The 12,655-nt window shown below is 48.2% G+C and overlaps 1 protein-coding gene and 1 long non-coding RNA gene across 3 annotated transcripts; both read right to left on the bottom strand.

The window, feature by feature from the left end:
* Positions 1-404: 404 nt before the first annotated feature.
* On the bottom strand, positions 405-3,705 carry LOC134013897 (uncharacterized). Its single transcript, XR_009928994.1, has 5 exons — positions 3,160-3,705; positions 1,891-1,999; positions 1,689-1,781; positions 827-880; positions 405-708 (listed from the first exon to the last, which is right to left on the bottom strand). It is a non-coding gene; the product is annotated as an uncharacterized LOC134013897 (long non-coding RNA).
* Positions 3,706-4,203: 498 nt separating this feature from the next.
* Positions 4,204-11,193, bottom strand: LOC134014043 (regulator of G-protein signaling 14-like). 2 transcript variants are annotated; one of them, XM_062453875.1, is made up of 14 exons: positions 11,113-11,193; positions 10,657-10,678; positions 10,022-10,200; positions 8,555-8,647; positions 8,297-8,437; positions 7,656-7,859; positions 7,091-7,214; positions 6,653-6,723; positions 6,380-6,565; positions 6,190-6,263; positions 5,910-6,036; positions 5,718-5,799; positions 5,393-5,560; positions 4,204-5,203 (listed from the first exon to the last, which is right to left on the bottom strand). In XM_062453875.1, exons 1-14 carry the CDS (start codon positions 11,155-11,157, stop codon positions 4,845-4,847), a joined length of 1,875 nt encoding a protein of 624 aa, XP_062309859.1. In that variant the 5' UTR covers positions 11,158-11,193; the 3' UTR covers positions 4,204-4,844. The 2 variants fall into 2 exon arrangements, with proteins under 2 accessions (XP_062309859.1, XP_062309860.1); XM_062453876.1 differs by having other exon boundaries at positions 6,653-6,720.
* Positions 11,194-12,655: the final 1,462 nt, after the last annotated feature.

Raw genomic sequence — 12,655 nt, 5'->3', positions numbered from 1 at the left:
GAAAGGGGGTATGGATGTATCAGGGGGCATAGAACAGCACCCGGGCCATTTCCAGCCCAACCAATGTTACATACCCTATTCGGAGACCTTAAGGAACAGTGTGAAATACCCCCAAAAAAACAGTCAATCACCCCTTTAACACAGTTTTGTCCTAAGACTCCTCCTTCAGGACAGTGTGGATGGAATCATGGCGCCATCCTGTGGATAGATATGTAACTGCAGGATTGTGTGTCGCCAGTGGGAGTGCTGGGAGGTCATTGTTTGGTGGGAGAAGCCTGAACAACTGAGCTGGGGCCACAGAGGGTGAAGAGGAGAGGAGAATAAACGAGAGGAGTTTAAAGGAGAGGAGAAGAAAGGAGAAGAGAGGGAGTAAAAAAAAGCAGTGTAAAAATCAGTCTGTCTTCATCATATTTATTGCCCATCATTATTAACCAGCATCACAAACAAACGTCACTGCACACAACATTGACAAACTCCCAGCAGGTTGTGTTTAAACAGAAGTGGAGGAGAGGACGGTGTCCAGACAGACAGATACACGGACACGTTAGGACAGAATGTTTCCACAAGGCCCATCACGACTGTCTCACACTCCCCCAGAACAGTGGCTGGGCCAGACTGGTGTAACTGGACACCATAAACATGTCAACGATGGCAGTCCGTGTCCGTTCGTCATTTCTGGATGGTAGGGTTGATCTTCTCTGGGCCAGCCTGTTCAGACACACGCAACTGATGTTACCTCAGACAGAGATGGGGTGTGTGTATATGAGTGCTTACATCTGTTTTTAAACATCTGTTTCAGTAGTGAGGTGTGTGTACGGGTGCTTACCGTCTGTTGCATGTCTGCTGCTCCAGGTAGAGACTTCTGAGGCGTGTGGAAAGCCTGCGACAATGGAAACGTTAGTCGGAGAGATTAGCCAGGACCTCTGTCGCTCTTCCTCTCTGTCTCTGTCCCCCTCTCTCTCTTTCTCTCTCTTCCTCTCACTCTCCGTCCCTCTTTCTCTCTCTCTGTCCTTTGCGCTATCTCTCTTCCTCTCATTATGTCCCTCTCTATTTCTTCATCTCTCTCTCTCTCTTTCTCTCTCACTTTGTCCCTCTCTCTTTTATCTCTTTCTTTTTCCTCTCCTCTCTCCTCTGCGTTCTAAGTTTGTATTTACACCACTGGGAGGTGCTCTGTAGTTGGAGACCTTCACTATTGATGTGTATTGATAACACAGCAGTATCAATGGGTCAGGTATAGAAGTCACAGGTTCAGATGTACTGGATAAATCAGTGTGCTCCATTTGTTGACCAATAGGGAGTGCTCCAAATGTTTTCTCTATGTTTGCCCATAGGGAGCGCTCTAAGAATAAACCTTCACTGGTTGAGCGATGTGACACGTGTGCAGGGAGCGGCCACACAAAAACACATGCTTGAGTCGGACAACTAAATTCCCTTGCTGCTTTTCTCCCATCCTGTTTTCCTTCCTCTGAGGGCAGCCAGGAGCAACGATCAGCCATGAATCAAACCCAGGACCTTCTTGCTGTGAGGCGACAGTGCAAGGCACAGAGCCACAATACCACTATGAGGGATCATCTATACGTGCTGTAGATGTTGACCCACTGTGATGCTGTATATGTGTTTTGAATATTGACCCACAGGAGGCGCTCTATGTGTTGACCAATAGGGGGTGCTATTTAGTGGTGTTCTACCTTTTTCGCCTGCTGAACACCATCAGTGGACTTGGACCTGCTCTTGACCACCTGCTTCTGAGGGGAAGTTGTTATTTTTGTTGCTGTTACAGCCTAGAGGAAAGAAGACAGGCCATGATTAATTCACCTGGAGGTCTGGGTGTCAATGGTTGGAATGGAATGGAATTTGAAACAATTCTTGGAACAGACATGATATTCTCACTTTATCTTGTGCTGACTCCATATTTGTAGTCCTCTGTGGTTTGTAGTTCTCTAGTCGTTCCTAAGTGTTGTCTTTCGATGACTCAGATTCTGTCCTCCTGTCTGTGTGTCTGGAGTTAAACACAGATGACTGAGGATGAAGCTTCTGTGCACTTAAACACTCACACACACACACACACACACACACATAACACAAACACCTCCCGCTCTCTCTCTCTCTCCTCCTCTCTCTCCATCTCCTCTCTTTCTCCACCTCCTCTCTCCTTCTCTCTTTCTTTCTGGCCTCTTCCTGTCTCTCCTCTCACTCTCTAACTCTCTCTCTCTCCCACTTTCTCCACCTCCTCTCTCCTTCTCTGTCCTCTCTTTTTCCTCTCTCTTCTCAGTCTAATCGGGTGGAGGTCACCTGTGTGTGATTTCTCATGTATGTGTGGTGACCTTTAGTTGCAATACAACTGACGACATGTCTCAAAATCATATCAACCTCTCCCCTCCCTCCCTCCCTCCTCTCTCTCCCTCCCTCCCTCCCTCCTTTTCCCTTACCCCTCTCTCCCTCTTACCCTTTTTCACCCCCCCCCCGCCCGCCTCACAGAATAAACAGACTGGGGCGTTATCTGTTCATCTGTTACAAAAGCACTCCCAAATTTAATGGATTGTACTTGTGTGTACTTGTCTGTGAGTGCATGTGTGTGTGTGAATGTGTTAGTGTGTCTGAGTGGATGTGTGCATGTATATGTGAGTGGATGTGTAAGCGGATGTGTTTCTGTCTGTGTGTGTTGGGTGAGGAGAGGGAGAGCTGACTTCGGATGTTTTACCCGCACAAAGAGTCCACCCTTTCTAAAGGACGTGATGTGAATTGTGTCCTTGTACAGGATTGACGTCCACACACAACAGGACGGAAACTGTACCCATGGCAACGGCATGTGCCTAGCAGCGTGGCAAGTGAAATAACTCTGGGTTTAGACCGATGCCCCCCGCCGCGCTAACACACTCACGCAGATAAACACTCATTCAGTCACAGGCAACACGTACACATTCACACACACACACTATACACACACACAGAAAAACACATACATCCTTGCAATCAAGCCTTGGACAGTTCCTGTTGCCTAGGTTACGGTCCACTATGATGGTATGGTTCTATTAGAGAAGATTTGGTTGTGCAAGACACCCTGACAACTTCAGTGCCTAGAATAGAGGAGCACTGAAAAGAAAAACTATCTTCAATCATCAAGGGTTAAGTGAATGACAACACCTAGTTGTGCCTTACCTTGCTGCTACCAGGAGATCCCAGCTCTCACACGTCTCACTTAGACCTGTAGAGACCAGTTGAGACCGATGGAGACCAGGAGAGACCAGTAGACACAAGGATGGGACAAGTTGAGACCAGTAAAGTATCGTAGAGACCAGTAGAGACCAAAGAGAGACCAGTAGAGACCAAAGAGAGACCAGTAGAAAACAGAAGACACCAGTAGATATAAGCAGAGACCAGTTGAAACCAGTAAAGACCTCTAAAGAATAACAGAAACTAGTTGAGATGCACAAAGACCAGGATAGAGCAGTAGAGAAGAGTAGACACCAGTTGAGACCAGTAGATACCGGTTGAAAAAAAAAAAGACTGACTTAAGAGAATTAGACACCAGTAGAAACTAGTGGACACGATTACAGACCAGGAGAGACGGGTAGAGACCAGGGGAGAGCTGGCAGATACAGGGGAGGATGGAGTCTTCTAGTGTTCTTTGTTCCACCAGCAGACGCTGAGCTCTGAGGAAGAGAGGAGAGACGGACAGAGGGAGGAGGGAGGAGCGAGATTGAGGGAAAAAAATGATGTGGGAAGGAAAGTGTGGAGGGGAGGGGAGCAAGAGAGGAGAGAGAGGAAAGAGAGAGACGGAGGAGAGGGCAGCAAGAGAGGAAGTAAATCAAGAGAGTGAAGAGAGAGGGGAGCAAAAAGGAGGTAAATAGCAAAGGTGGAGAGAGGAGAGGTGAGAGATGGGAGCAAGAAATTAGGTAAAAAGAAAAAGAGTGGCGAGAGATAGGAGGAGGAGGAAGGAAGAGAGTGGAGGAGGAAGAAAAAGAGGATGAGGAAGGGAGACAGAGAAAGGGAAGAGGTAAATGAAGTGAGAGAGAGAGGGAGAGTGGAGAGAATTATGAAGTTCTTCTTTTGTGAGAGGAGTGACAGAGACAGTAACCCCAGAGGCTCTTGCAAACGTCATAGTACAACATCCATTATCTTTCTCCACACACACACACAAAATACACACCGAATGCAAACACGCATTCAAAAAACATACACTCAAAGGACTCATCATTATGACATGCAAGAGAGAACAAGAAGGCAAACTATCCCAGTATCCAGTTGTCAGCCTTTTAATGATATCTTTCGAAACGTACGTACAGATTCTGAACACAGAGACAGACCAAGCGTCTGTCTGTCAGCAGACAAACTCCCCTGGAGCTCTCACAGCTTCTAGAACTCTCTGCAGCTTCACATCGTCAAGCTAACGTCCTCATCCTTCAGTGCCTGGCTCAACGACCCATTCAGTATAGACTCCTGAGACCCAATAATTCATTTTTGTCCATTTTAGAGGACATGGGTTTTGCGATAGTACTTTTGCCACCTGTTCTTTGTGTTTATATCTTTTGTCATCCTGGGCTTTATAATCATGTCACAAATGTGAATGACCTCGGGAATTGCCATGTAATTCATTTTAGTTACATAAGTTACAGATGCATTACCCATAAGAAAACTATGTTGACACCATAACCCTAACCCTATGACATTTCTTGTCCTTTACAATTTGTTTATCCAATCCAAAAGCTTATGTTATGTCAAGTAAACATTTGTTAAACTATTTTTTCCGGGTTTTAGCAATATCTGCATGCAAGGTCACCAAAATAAAGTGCACTTCTGGCACAGCATTTTACAAAAGAGCACCACCAGGGTGTGGTTGTTCCTCACACTTCTGTCTCCCTGCCTGGGTCTGGGGAGGGGCTCTGCGAGAGAGGTGGTCCCTTCTGTCCCCCCCCTTTCTGAGTGAGGGCTACGTTACTAGGAAACGGTATCCAGGCTATGGGCGTGGCTTCAGCAACATCTCGGGCAGGACTGTTCATCTGTCCGTTCTCACTCCTCGTCCTCCTCCTTTCCTCCCCCTGTCCCTCTCTCCAGGCATGGGGCCCGAGGTCCTCCGGAGTGTGTGTGCCCTCCAGGGGGCACTGTAGGAAGTCTGGCAGGGTTAGCATCTCTCTTTTCAGCAGGCCTCTTTGGTCCTCCACACTACAGCAGTACGGGGCCGACGACAGCAGCTCCATCAGACCTGCAACACCACAACAACAACATCACCCACAACATCAGCAAAAATAAAATCAACAACAATTTAGGAAAGGTTCATACAATAGAAGACCTTGTAGAAAGCAGTTGTACAGTGTAGTATGGTGTGTGTATGCGTGTGTGCTTAAAAGATTGTCAGACAGGAGGTCCCTCTCAGACAGGAAGTTCGTCTCACCATCCATGTCGTAGGGCCTTCGTGGGCTCGGTCTCTTCTGCCTGGCCCTGGAGCAGTCCTCTGGGAGGGGGGCGCCCGTGCTGCTGCTGTCCCAAGGGAGGGAGCTGCTTCCCTGGGAGGACAGGTTGACCGGGGGGGGCAATCTGGAGGTTCCGGACTGTTCTCCACCTGGGGAGGGAAGGTGGGATGGGAGAAGAGTTAGTCACACACACGCACAAACATACACACAATTGTACACACAAAAGCACACTTCCATGCTCACAGACACAACTGTACACAAACACACACATTAGTATGCACACACTCGTTCTTCCTGCATACTGGCCTTTTACTCTTTCCAGTGTTATGTGTTTGATGGTCAGAGAGCTGACCGTCCTGGTCATACTAAGGACATCTCTGGTCCCAATCTGGAAGATACACACACACACACACACACATGCACACAAACACACGTTAACCATTATTTTAACACCAGTACTGTGGTAGTTCATACAGAATATTTTTGACTGTTCCTCACCATGGTAACAAGGACGTCCTGTGGTCGCAGACGGTGCTTCTGCAGGAGAGGGTTCAGCACTTCCTGTAGAGTCTTACTGGACTTCACTACAATACCCATAGTGCCCCCTGTCCAGGCCAATGACACCCTGAGAAGACAGTCACACAGCTTGGAGATGAGTACTGTTTCCTGTCATCCTTCCTGTGTGAGATGGGGAGTAGGCCTACTTCCTGTCATACTTCCTGTGTGAGATGGTGAGTACTTCCTCTCATGCTTTCTGTGTGAGATGGTGATTACTCACATGAGGGAGATGCTGAGGTCCAGATACACCTGCTGCTCCTTCAAAATGGAACTGTCCTGGTCCATAGAGAGAGGCTGGAGGTAGCACACACACACACACACATACAAACAAACAGACACACACACACACAAATTTGTAAGGGGTATTTGTATACATGCAGTGTAACTATATGTGTGTATATGACGCTCACTTTGTTTTTCCCTTGCAGATAGATGGTGACATCAGAGAGGGGGAGGCCCCTTTTCTCACACAGGCCAATCAGCATGCTCCGAATGGGGAGCCCTGGCCTGGTGGGAGCCAATGAGGCAGTGCCATCTGGGAGATAGACGCAGCAGTACTTCTCAGCTCCGCCTACACTAGACACTTTTTCTCCTTGCTAAGTAACAGAATAAAATGCATTAGAATACATTATAATAAAAGTCAATATAGAGTCAACTAAAACAGAACAGAATAGAAGTCTCACCACAGCACCCGCTTGTCTGGGCATGCTCAGAGGGTCAGATTGCAATGCAGCAGCATGATTGGCTAGCTCTGCTGAGACGGAACAGCACAGAAGAATCAGAATAGGTTTTACTGCCAAGTAGGTTTACACATACGAGGAATTTGCTATGGTAGGTTGGTTACTAACAATAAGTATCATAGTAAGGTAGTATCATTGTAGCATTGTAAATAGAAAGATAAAGATAAAACAAGTACTGTAGTACTACCAGCTGCTACATGCTGGACAAATGCCACACATTATGCACACACACACACACTTACCAAACATACCACGCACCAGGCATGTGTACACTTACTATAAACACACACACACACATCCCACACACTTACCATGCACATAACATCCCCACTTAATTTCCCAATTAACCAATCAACTAATTAACACATCAGCCAATCCAACCTCCCCAAGATCCTCTCTTCTCCTGCCGTCTGTCTCGTGAGAGTTTATTGGCCAGACCTCCTCCTCTCTTCTTCTCTGCTCTGTGCTCCACAGGGGGGCTCCTCCCTGGCTTCAGCTTTGACCCCTGGAGGAGCACACACAACCCCACCCCCATGCTCAGACACTGACCTTTCAACTCTGTCACCCACAACTACCATCTTGGCGGACATCTGAGAGCCTGTGTCTTCTAGGACCTCTTACACTATGTCCTGACTGAATGCAACGTGAGCGAGCGTCAGTCACAAAATCGTCTAGATGCCTTGTTTTCTATTGGAATGTCCTAAATGGCCTCGGGCAAAACAACACAACGCAGCTCTTTTTTGTTTCTATTTACTTTCTGTTGAAAAGCTCTGTAGTGCACAGTGTTGTGGTTACGTGTTTTTTTTTACATGACATAACAGAAGCAAATAATTAACGGATTCAGTGTGGACAGATACTGGACAGATGCAACGCATTGGTCGGACTCTCACTTCCTCTTAGGACATGGTGTTTGGAGCTTATTCTACTGCCTTTTTTGTTCTACTACCTCTTTGAGCTTGCGTTCCGCCGCCCTGCTTGCGTCAGAGCGGGAGGGGCTACTGTTGGCGCTGGCGTGCCCAGCTTGGGGGCTCTGTGTGAGGGTAGAGAGCTCCGGCAGTGGCCTGCCCTCCACGTCAGCCAGCATGCAGCTCTGAAACAGCTGGGAGCGCACGAAACGGCGGTAGCTGTCAAACTTCATCAGCTTGAATATCTGCAGGAGGGGAGAGAAGGTAAGGAAAGAGAAGGAAATTAGTTGGGGTTTAGAGGTTAGGTGTTAGGGGTTGGAGCTGGAGTTGAGGGTTTATATAGAAAAGGTATAGGAACAGATTAAAGGTCAGGGGTTAGGATAGGGTCAGGGGTCAGCGTAGGGTCAGGGGCTAGTATAAGGAAGGTTCAGGGGTTATTATATGGTCAGGGGTTAGTATGGGGTCAGGGGTCAAGAGTTATAATAGGGTTAGGGGTCAGTATAGGGTCAGGGGTTAGTTTAGGATTAGGGGTCAGTATAGGGTCAAGGGTCAGTACAGGGTCAGGGGCTAGTATAGGGTCAGGGGTCATTTTATGGTCTGGGGTCAGTACAGGGTCAGGGGCTAGTTTAGGGTCAGGGGTTAGTAAAGGGTCAGGGGTTATTATAGGGAAAGGTCAGGGCACCTGTTGCTGAGCGCTGTTGAAAACGTCAGGTTGGGGGTTCCTCATGTCCTCTTCAACACGGACAGTGTCATCTACGTTGACAGAATATCTGGCGCTGGACGACAGGAAGTTGGTGTAGATGGACCGAGCTTCCTGGTTCAGCTGGGGATAGGAAGAGGTGGAGTCTGACACTGAGCACCCAATCATTGGCTGGTGTGTAGGTGGTGGTGCTGGTCTCGTGTGTGTGTGATTGGCTGGTATGTAGGGGGCAGGACCTACTTTATCTGTGTGATTGGATGGTATGTGTCGGAACCTCTCGCAGGCCTGCCAGAACAGGATGTTTTCATCACTGACCTCTGACCTCAAGAAAGCCTGGAGAGACATGAACCAGTCACACAGGATGCAGTCAGACATGTCAACACAAACCATCACCACTAACTGCCACCACAATCAGTCACTATACCAGTCTGTCAGCTAACACAATCACACTGTCAGATTTAACTGAAGTCACAAAACAGTAACAACAACCACAACATCCAAAACAGACAAGAGAAGGGATCTGCCTGCCTGCCTGCCTGCCAGTATATTGGTCGGTATGTTGGCCTGTTTTACTGTCTGTCTATCTGCCTGCCTGCCTGTGTATCATCAAATCAAATCAAAATTGATTTGTATAGCCCTTTTTACAAGCAATGTCACTGAGGGCTTCACATACGCCCATAGAACTGCCCCTCAACCAACCTAAACCCTCAAGGAAGACAAGGAAAAACTCCCAGAAAAACTAATTAGAGGAGAAAAAATGGAAGAAACCTTGGGAGGAGCAATTCAGTGAGGGATCCCCTCCTCCAGAGACGGTTGGTGAAAGAGAGGTGCAGAACACAGGCTTAACATAGTCATACAGCAGGGAAGTGTCAATGGGTGTTGAAACACCAAAATCCAGTGTTCAACTTCGGTCAGAGTTGGTAAATGTCAACTGTCTGTATGAATACAGATACAAGATGTATCTGTTTGTATGTCTATCTTTCTGCCTACCTGTCTATCTAAGCTCAGGACCACAGTATTTTTATTAGTGAAGATTTCAGAGTAAAGTGTTTGCCAGTTTCTCAATTACAGTAAAGCTTCTATGCATACGCACACATACACACACACGCAGTGCTCACCACATGCACAAACACACTGCTCACCGCATACATCCTCACCAAGATCAATCTCTATCTATATCCCCCGCCCACATAGTACCAGACAGCAGGGGTGAGTCAGAGTTGGGCTTCCCAAAGGGCCTGCAGGCACTGGGGGGATGAAGAAGGAGGGAGAGAGGTGGGTAAGAAAGGAGGGGAGGAGGAAGGAAGGAAGAAAGGAAAGAAGGAAGGAAGGAGGGGGAAGGGAGGATGGAAGGAAGGAAGGAAAAAGGGGACGGGGTGAGGAAGGAAAGAAGGAAGGAAGGAGGGGGAGGTGAGGATGGAAGGAAAGGAGAGAAGTGAGTAAGGGTAAAGGAGTGAGTCAAGGTATAGAGGTGAAAAGGAGGGAGGTGAAGGGAGGGAGAGGGAGGGAGGTGGAGGAAGGGAGGTGGAGGGAGGTGAAGGGAGGTGAAGGGAGGTGGAGGGAGATGAAGGGAGGTAGGTGGATGGAGGGAGGTGAAGAGAGGAGGGGAGGTGAAGGGAGGTGGAGGGAGGGAGGTGAAGGGAGGTGGAGGGAGATGAAGGGGGGTGAAGGGAGGTGGAGGGATGGTGTGATTCCCTGTGAGCTGACCGTGAAGTACAGGACTCCTGTCGGGTCCTTGAGCAGCCTCTCAAAGCTCACGGCCCAGCTCGCCACCTTGCCAACGCCACTCCCCCCGCCGCTCGGCACTGTGGGTAGGCTGGAGTTGCTGCTGGAGGTGTGGCCTAGCTCGGCCACGCCCCCCCGCTCCTCAGGTGCCACGTTCAGCTCTGCAGGGGGAGGAAACCAGGAGGGCCAATCATATGTGAGTATGCTGTATCTATGTGACATAAACAGCTCTTTTGTCACACCAGATGGACATAAAGTCATTCTCATGCTGAGGTTGAAGCAAAGCCACAGTGTCACCACAGAGGAAGTAACACAGAGGGGAGACTGTCTTTGCAGACATGCATGCTGGTGGAGAAGACAGAAACCTTGTGTCACTTCCTGTCTGACTAGAGGGGTGAATGGAGGAAGTCGTTGTAATAGCACCTGCATCTCACACGCAAACACACACACACACACAACGCTCGCACACACAGACATGCAACACACATGCATGCATGCACACCAACACCAACACCCTCCTCACTTATGTGCAGGAGACAGAAACAGTAGATGAAGAGTGGATGAGGGGTGGATGAGATGTTACACAACGTGTTGGATGTGAAGAGAGATAAACTCACCTCCATCAGACGCAGCCAATGCCTGTAGACGGAGAGAGAGGGAGGAGGTAGAGGGGTTAATGAGAGAGAGTGAGAGAGGGATGGACAAAGAAGGAGTGAAAAAAGAGAGCAATAGAGAAGGAGAAAAAGAGTGAGATGGGGAGAGAGTTGGGGGTAGTGAGAGAGAGAGATGACGATAAAAATGGAGGGAAATAGAGGGGGGAGACAAAGAGGGAGACAGAAGGATATAGAGAGAAGAAGAAGGGGATATGGAGAGAGACATAGAGAGAGGGGGAGATAGAGAGAGATGGGAGGAAAAAGCGAGAGAGAAAGAGAGAGAGAAATGAATTATCAAACCAGAAGAACAAAACTAACTTTGCAAAGAAGACTATGAAGTTGAAAACACACACACAGAGACACAAGCACGCACACACACACACAGTAAAACATGTAACATAGAAGTATAGGCCGACTTACTGGATGTATATTGGTTATTCCAAGGTGGTCGTGCCTTAAAAACATGCTCTCTGTGTGAGAGTGTGTTTGTGTGTGTGTGTGTCTAGATGACTCTGAGAAGTTCCCATCAACTTGTACAGTACTTCTGCAGCTATCATCGTCACTTCCGGGATAGAACAGGAAGTATCGCCATAGCAACATGCCACAAGAGGATGTGCGGGCATTCGTCAAACCCTGATAGTCAGAAAGACACACACTCATAGACACACACTCACAGATAACAACACACACTGACACGCTCACTCACAGACAACCACTCACACACACACAGACAAACACATCCGCACACACAAACAATGACACACCTACCAGACACACACTCACACAGATAACCACACACAAACACACAGACAAGCACATACACCCACACTCACAGACTAACACATAATCACACACACTGAAAGTGAAAGAAGACTACGTTTACGCCAGAGCTGCACTGAGCCTCCTTGTCAGGGGAACAGGCACAGTGTGTGTGAGTGTGTCTGTGTGTGAGCATGTGTCTGTGCAGTACCAGTACTAGCACATTTGGCGCCCTAGGCAAGATTTATCACGAGCACCCCCCCCCCCCCCCCCGGGAGCGCAAATCGGGGTGCCGCCGCCCCCCCAGCCCCAACACGGACATATGACGTGGCACGGTTGACGCCCTTTGCTGGTAGTGCGGGAGGGTTAATTAATGGATGCACTTCGGAAAATTCCGCCCCCCTCTTCATGCCGCCCAAGGCGGCTGCCTATGTCGCCTATAGGAAGGACCGGCCCTTTGTCTGTGAATATGCCTACATGTGCATACATGTGTGTATGTGTGTGAGTTTATGTAGGTATACCTGCATGTATGTGAGTGTGTGCATGTGAGTGTGCGTATGCCTGCATGTGTGTGTAAGCCTGTGCGTGTGTGTGAATGCTTGTGTATGTATGCCTGCAAGTGTGCGCATATTCTTGTGTGTGTGTTTATGCTTCTGTGTGTGTGTGTGTTACCCTGGTACTGCTGAGCTCAGTCTGTCGTTGTTCTAGCCTTCTCTTCAGGGAGGTCCTCAGGGTGAGGTGTGAGAAGCTCTTGCTGATCTCCTTGAACACCTGGTTTCTCTACACACAACATAGGATGACATGAAGCCCTTAAAGGCAGGGTAGGCAAGTTGCGCGAAGCTAGCTATTTTAGCTTCTTTTTGAAAAAGTTCATACCAAAATATCCCACCTCTCCTCCCTTCAAAGTCCCACAAAACTACAGTAACGAGCATTGAGTGGAGGGGCAGAGTGTGCGCAGGCAGGTAGGTAGACAGACAGGTAGCCCGTCCAATCAATAGCCAGGGTACCCCTTAATGATTGGTCGTGTTTATTAGAGTATTGTGACACCCACAGATGTTGGAATGATTTCATATTACCATCAAACCTTTATATATATTGGTTGCTATCAAGACGTGTTATTTTCTGAAGTTATTTTCGGAAAATATGACAAAAAGTGGATTGCAGCAACATTGCCTACCCTGCCTTTAACACTAACCCTAAGCTT

This window comes from Osmerus eperlanus, chromosome 27 (genome assembly GCF_963692335.1).
Source record: "Osmerus eperlanus chromosome 27, fOsmEpe2.1, whole genome shotgun sequence".
In the NCBI taxonomy this organism is placed as follows: domain Eukaryota; kingdom Metazoa; phylum Chordata; class Actinopteri; order Osmeriformes; family Osmeridae; genus Osmerus; species Osmerus eperlanus.
This window is presented reverse-complemented; position numbering and strand designations above follow the sequence as displayed.